Source organism: Electrophorus electricus, chromosome 18, assembly GCF_041902795.1.
Source record: "Electrophorus electricus isolate QZ-2024a chromosome 18, ASM4190279v1, whole genome shotgun sequence".
NCBI classification, from domain to species: Eukaryota; Metazoa; Chordata; class Actinopteri; order Gymnotiformes; family Gymnotidae; genus Electrophorus; species Electrophorus electricus.
In genome coordinates this window covers 6,036,460-6,043,816 of record NC_137514.1, presented here as the reverse complement: position 1 = coordinate 6,043,816, position 7,357 = coordinate 6,036,460, and the positions used below count along the sequence as shown (strand labels likewise).

At 41.2% G+C, this 7,357-nt stretch overlaps 1 protein-coding gene across 1 annotated transcript; it reads left to right on the top strand.

The window, feature by feature from the left end:
- The first annotated feature begins 3,317 nt into the window (after positions 1–3,317).
- Positions 3,318–6,939, top strand: LOC113579651 (uncharacterized). The gene is made up of 5 exons (XM_027013741.3): positions 3,318–3,699; positions 4,330–5,730; positions 5,891–5,951; positions 6,145–6,195; positions 6,755–6,939. The coding sequence occupies exons 1-5, from the start codon at positions 3,333–3,335 to the stop codon at positions 6,810–6,812; spliced, it is 1,938 nt and encodes a 645-aa protein (XP_026869542.3). The 5' UTR covers positions 3,318–3,332; the 3' UTR covers positions 6,813–6,939.
- Positions 6,940–7,357: the final 418 nt, after the last annotated feature.

Sequence of the window (7,357 nt, the reverse complement as noted above, 5' to 3'; positions counted from 1 at the left end):
AGTCTCGATGCTTGTCGTCCATGAGACCTGCAGCAAGGTATTTTGAGCCGAGCCGTACTTGAGGTTCGAAGTATTCGAGGTATGGATCGGGCTTTGATCATTGACCTCATGTATGAAGGGGCTGGTCCATTTTTGGCTTTGTAGGCAAGCATCAAGGTTTTAAATCTGATGCGTGCAGCTACAGGGAGCCAATGAAGGGAGCGCAGCAGTGGAGTAACACGTGAACTTCGGAAGATTGAAGACCAGTCGTGCTGCTGCATTCTGGACAAGTTGTAGAGGTTTGATGGCTCTTAGAGGAAGACCAGCAAGTAGTGAGTTGCAGTAGTCTAGCTTTGAGATCACAAGAGACTGCACAAGCACCTGGGTAGCTTCCTGCGAAAGAAAGGGTCGAATCCTTCTTATGTTACAAAGGAGGAATCTGCAAGACCGGGTTAGATTAGAAACCTGAGTTGAGAACGACAACTGGTTGTCTCAAGTTGCGCCCAGGCTATGGGCAGCTTTGGATGGTGATACCATAGAGTTCTCAAAAGAAACAGTGAGGTCATGGTAAGGGTTGGGAGTACCTGGGATGAACAGAAGCTCGGTTTTACTGGGGTTGACCTTCAAGTGGTGGGCTGTCATCCATGACGCGATGTCAGTCGAACATGCTGAGATATGTCTGGAGACCTGCGTGTCAGGGGGTGGAAAAGAAAGAAATAATTGAGTGTCATCAGCATAGCAGTGGTAGGAGAAACCATGAGAAGATATTACATCACCAAGAGAACAAGTCCACAAAGAGAAGAGAAGGGGGCCCAATACTGAGCCTTGTGGAACACCAGTGGAGAGTCTACACGGTTTGGATGTGGATCCTCTCCATGTCACCTGATAGGACCGTCCATCCAGATAGGACTGAAACCATCTCCAAGCAGAGCCAGTCACACCAAGCCTGGAAAGAACAGAGAGAAGAATGTTGTGGTTCACTGTGTCAAAGGCTGCTGAAAGGTCTAGAAGAATCAAAACAGATGACTGTTTGGCAGTTTTAGCGGCATGAAGTTTCTCAGTCACTGCTATGGGGGCCGTTTCTGTAGAATGTGCCAGTTTGTAGCCAGACTGATTAGAATCATGCAGCTGGTTAAGGGTGAGAAAAAGAGACAATTGATTATAAACTGCTCATTTAAGGGCTTTTGAGAGGAAAGAGAGAAGTGATACCAGTCTGTAGTTGGTAATGCTGGAGCTGTCAAGTGTGGCCTTCTTGAGGATTGGTACCACGCTGGCGGTTTTGAATGCAGTAGGCACGTATCCAGAAGATAAGGAGTTACTGATGATGACAGAGATGAAAGGAAGCAGATCTCTTGCAATTGTCTGGAACAGAGCAGAAGGAATTGGATCCAGCGGACATGTAATCGGATTGCTGGAAGTCAGGAGTTGAAGAATTTCATCTGTGGAGAAAGGAGAAAAAGCAGAGAGGTGGATGTTGGGGAATGCACGTTGGTTGGAGGAGTGGGAACAGAGGAAAAGGACTGCTGGACTGCTGCAACCTCCTCAAAGAAGGTGATGAAATCCTCCAGAGTAAGAGATGAGGGAGGAGGGGGAGGATTAAGGAGAGAAGAAAAAATCGTGAAGAGCTTACGTGGATCAGATGACTTTGCAGATGTTACTTCCAGTGAGAACTTGGAAAGGAGAGACTTGTATGAGCTGAGGTCTGAATCTACGTGAGATTTCCTCCACCGCCTCTCTGCAGTCCTTAGTTCTCTCCTGTGGCAGCGAAGTGTTTCTGTTAGCCAGGGGGCAGGTGGAGAGGACTTATCAGGTCTAGAGGAGAGAGGGCACAGAAGAGTCACTGATGAGGAGAGTGCAGAAATGAAAGTATTTGTAACTGTAACCAAAGAGAGAGAGGATAGAGAGGGTGAGGAAGGGTGGACACAATAGTAGAAGTAAGGGAAGAGGGAGTTATGGAGTGCAGATTGCGACGGAGGGAGGAGGAACATGTTGGAGAGGACTGAAGGGAAAGAGAAGGAAAGGAGAGAGAGAAGGATAGAAAGTGATGGTCCGAGAGGTGGAGGGGAGTTACTGCGATGTCTGATGTTGTGGTGGTATGGGTGAAGATCAGGTCCCGAAGGACCTTTCGGAGGACCGAAGGGCACCACAACAACCAGAAAGAGGGCAGTTGGGTGGAACCATCAAGACCCATCAGGTCTATAGCTATTCCTTGTAATGCCTTTATTTAAATCCTGGATATTTAAGACCTTGTTTGATGCACTGTCTTGTTTTCCTTTTCCACTCTTAAGACTGTTCTACGGTTTTTGTGCCTTCCGTGAACCTATTTAGTTTCCTGCTCCATTTTTTTTCATATTTAGTTGTCGTGTCTTGTTTCCTACCTTCGTCCTGTTTCCTACCTTCGTTCTGGTTTTGTTTCTCTGTCTGACCTTTCTGGCTATTAAACTTTGTAAAGGTTGTCAGAGTGGTTTCTTTGGGAGAGAGTTACTCACTTTGGTGTGTACTTTGGGTTTTGTTACTTCACAGACTGTTTACCATAACAAAAAGCTATATAATGCACTAAAAGGAAGGGAAAACACAGAAAAGCATGATTGGTCCCCTTTAGGCAGACTCACCTTAATTCTCTCTATCCCTAACCCTGGCCCTAAACCTAACCCCAATCCTAATCCTAACCTTATTCTCAACCCAAAACCTGTTCCGAACCCTACTCCTAATCATAAACCTAATCTTAACTTCAACCTTGAACAGTGGGGGTCTGGATGAGGTCAGTAGCTCCATTAAAGGGACCTGTTAATTTACCCCTTTCTGTCTTAATGTTCTCCAATTAAGCCATATTAATCAATGCATTGTGAACATTAACTCAGTGTTACTGAGTCTGTATTTATTTAATCTAAAAAAGACCATTTAAAATAAAGTGTCACAAATATAATAATTTCCCAATAATGTTATGTGGTTTTACATATGATTAACCTGAAAATGTAATAAATTCCCAATAATAATGTATTATTAATAAGGTATTGCATTACAGGTAAAAACATTATTGGGGGCAATAATGGTTAGGACGTTATATTAGTAGGTAAATTATTACATTATTGGGTTTATTACATTTTTGATTTGAGTTAAGTGTTAAATTTTATAACATTTCTGGTTTTATTACATTATTGGGAAATTATTACAGTACTGGGTTCTACGTGCCTTTTTAAGGTTTCACAGAGCTTTCAAAGAAATGCATGTTTTGTTTAAGAATAACAATCTGTTACCCTCTACTTAGTGAAATATTTTAAAAACAGGCATATTTCTACATTAAAACAACAACAAATAAGAAAAACAAACCCTGAATTAATTTAGTAGAATGAATGACGTTAGTAGAAGTGGACGTTTGCATTGTGCAAAACCCAGAGAACATTTCCCTGAAGCCAGTCACTCAGCACAAAAGCGTGGTGACTGGCAGAGATGCTAATAGGAGGGAAGTCAGAGGAGGGCTCAGGTTACCGGACCTTTATATTGCACCTACTGCACTCTCAAGCTGCAGAATGCACAGCAGAGACACATTCACGGGCAGCATGCAGCTCCGCGTGGACGCGGAGGTGTTGGCGGTGTTGGCGGTGCTGTTTCTGGCTCCCAGTGTGACCGAGGGTGTGGTGCTGAACAAATGTGAGCTGCGGAATCAGATGAAGATGGTTCTGCCTGCAAACCTGTTGAACAGCAACGAGTTGGCCAAGAGTGAGTCAATAATAATAATAATAATAATAATAATAATAATAATAATGCATTTTTAATATAGAACCGTTCAGTTAGTTCTGTAAATGGCTACTGTCAAACAATGAGAATTCTGAAAATACTATAGAAAAGAGATTTTAAAATTAAATGTTATGAAAGAGACTATCACAGGGAGTAAAATAAAAGTTACAGGTTAAAGGTAAATGTAAGTTGAAGGTGAGCATAAAGGTGCGTATTAGGGTGACAATATTATTTATTTACAGCATTTAGCTGACACTTTTATCCAAAGTGACTTACAATTATGACTGAATACAGTTCAAGGTTAAAGGTCTTGCTCAGGGACCCAATAGTGACAACTCAGCTTGAAGTGGCAAGTAGGAAAACATAAATAAAATGAGAATGTTTTAAAGTATTCATGTCATGACAATATTATCAAACATAAAATATAAACTATATGAAGTTACATTTAAAAAGACAGTTATTGGGTAGTTGCAACTGTCTGTTGAATATCTAAAGGAAATACATTCTAAGCTGTAAATAAAGAAACAAAAGTCTACCTCAATTAATAATAACCAATTAAAAGTTAGTCAACTGTCCTATGATAACTGATATTCTTTATTTGCATTTTTAAAGTTGTGTGTCATGTGCAGCTGACGTCTGGCTTCAACACCAGCATGGTCAAGAGCATGAATGAAACAGAGGATGAGCCCTCTGTCTCTATCCATCCCTCAACCAAAGACCACAAAATGTCTGGCCAAACCGAACACCAGGAAGATGATGATGATGATGATAAGGGAAACCACCCTGGAGGTCGCAAGTCCAGAAGCGTTAAGTCAGTACACATCGTTCCTACCAAGCCCTCTGCCTCTAACTTTACCTCTAATCACACTTCAACCAAAGATCACAAAATGGCTGGCCAGACCGAACACCAGGAAGATGAAGAAGATGATAAGGGAAACCACCCTCGAGGTCGCAAGTCCAGAAGCGTTAAGTCAGTACACATCGTTCCTACCAAGCCCTCTGCCTCTAACTTTACCTCTAATCACACTTCAACCAAAGATCACAAAATGGCTGGCCAGACCGAACACCAGGAAGATGAAGAAGATGATAAGGGAAACCACCCTCGAGGTCGCAAGTCCAGAGGCGTTAAGTCAGTACACATCGATCCTACTAAGCCCTCTGCCTCTAACTTTACCTCTAATCACACTTCAACCAAAGATCACAAAATGGCTGGCCAGACCGAACACCAGGAAGATGAAGAAGATGATAAGGGAAACCACCCTCGAGGTCGCAAGTCCAGAGGCGTTAAGTCAGTACACATCGATCCTACCAAGCCCTCTGCCTCTAACTTTACCTCTAATCACACTTCAACCAAAGATCACAAAATGGCTGGCCAGACCGAACACCAGGAAGATGATGATGATGATGATAAGGGAAACCACCCTCGAGGTCGCAAGTCCAGAGACGTTAAGTCAGTACACATCGATCCTACTAAGCCCTCTGCCTCTAACTTTACCTCTAATCACACTTCAACCAAAGATCACAAAATGGCTGGCCAGACCGAACACCAGGAAGATGAAGAAGATGATAAGGGAAACCACCCTCGAGGTCGCAAGTCCAGAGGCGTTAAGTCAGTACACATCGATCCTACCAAGCCCCCTGCCTCTAACATTACCTCTAATCACACTTCAACCAAAGATTACAAAATGGCTGGCCAGACCGAACACCAGGAAGATGATGCTGAGGATAAGGGAAACCACCCTCGAGGTCGCAAGTCCAGAGCCGTTAAGTCAGTACACATCGATCCTACTCAGCCCCTTGTCTTTAATCTTCTCTCTAATAAAACTACATCCAAGGAACACAGAATTGCTGGCCAAACCAAACCCCATGAAGATGATGGTGATAAGGGGAACCACCTGGGATCTGAGGAGGACGAAGTCTGGACATTCTATGGGCTCTTCCAGTTGTCAGATCATGTCGCTTGTGTCTCAGGCAACAACACCTCACTGAACCTCTGTGGGATGAGCTGCGATAGTGAGTCCATTGGAAACTTCTTGATTGTGCTGTTTGTAGATTACTTCCAAATCATTGCTAAAAATTTCAGTTTCTACATTAAAGTACTTCTTGCCATTAAATTAAATTAGGTAGGAACTTCTTTGCAGTATTCTAAATGTAAATCTAAATCTCTTTAAAGATTTAAGAAATGGCAACATCTCTGATGACATTGACTGTGTTGGGACTATAATAAAGACCACGTGAGTATTGACTACTCAGTGAGAGTTGGAGGAAAACGTTTAACACTGTACAATTTTTTACATTTGTATGCGAATAATGGATGTGTCACTGAGTAATTGTGGTTCATCTAGATGCCACTGCTAATCATGTTTTTGATACACCAAATCACAAACTTAGTTTAATTGTAATATTTTTGTCTGTAAATTCCAACAGGCGGGAAATGGAAAACAGTTTTAAACCATCTGATGAACTAACAAAGCAAATGTAAGTAGCAAACACAAAAACGCATATAAAGAAAACGCACTTCAAACAGGTGTGTTAGTCCTACCCCATGTAAGATGTCATAAGACATCCTACACTAGATGTCACTGATGTCACTCCTATACCTGCAGTCAGCACTCCAATCAAATACACAGAAATACACGCCAGGAGAACTAATGGTAGGAGGTTGTAACAGTAGGTAGTAAAAGATGTCACCATATATTGTTATAGAATTTATAATGTAAGCTAAGAGAACTTTTCATTCATGTTAGGAGAGTTCACAACAGGTGGATAAAACACACAACAGATGGATACATTGATGTGTGTGTATGTGTGACTTGATTGTAAAAGCTGAGTTCTGTCTGTAAAGTGTCCTTGGGTTTGAGAAAGGTGCTACATAAATGTAACGAATAATTATAACAATAATTGTAATAATAAAGAAATAATAGCAAAGAGCAGGATGTCCACCATCCAAATGTTCTCTTGTTTGAAGAGCTACTGAATGTCTCTGCTTAGCTCTTTAGGCTTCATTCTGTGACCTTCCTTCTTTGCTCCAATGCAGGACTGACCTCCTCCAGTGTGACAGTGTGGTGGACTCCCAGTACTTCGCTGGTTGTTAATGATCAATGAACACATGCTCAAATGAGTCTCATAATGATCTTAGTGCTTCGTTAGCTGTAGGTCTATGCTGCACTTTTCAGAACTAGTTTTAAGATTCTTACGAGATTAAAAACCTTTGCATTGCAAGTTCTATTGGTTAACATTTTGTGAATATTAAGACAACACACATAAGACAACAACCACCCACGGCAACGTTATGGCAGACCTATAGATAATGATAATTCACCCAGTAATACAGTTTTTGCTCCAGTCAGAGAGACTGAGGGGAAATGACAAAACTGAAGTTATTTTAAACAACTAAGAAATATTCAGGGATTTTGAGAAAAGTTAATAAACTAGGTACACTGATTATTTTAATATCTACTTCTAAATAGAAATTAATCCTAAATGGCACACCAACTTTACCCTTTTGTTTTTAAATTAATTTATGTTTTTGTATTTAGGAAATTTAGGAAATGACAGAGAGGCATTAGATTACATTTATTCTTTGACATTTATAAAGTGTATATATATATACACTTTATATATATATTATTCTTTGACA

Coding starts and splice junctions, on each gene's coding strand:
- LOC113579651 (XM_027013741.3), top strand. CDS start 3,333: ATGACGTTAGTAGAAGTGGACGTTTGCATTGTGCAAAACCCAGAGAAC. Junction 5,731..5,890: donor CTGTGGGATGAGCTGCGATA/GTGAGTCCATTG, acceptor ATCTCTTTAAAG/ATTTAAGAAATGGCAACATC. Junction 5,952..6,144: donor GGGACTATAATAAAGACCAC/GTGAGTATTGAC, acceptor AAATTCCAACAG/GCGGGAAATGGAAAACAGTT.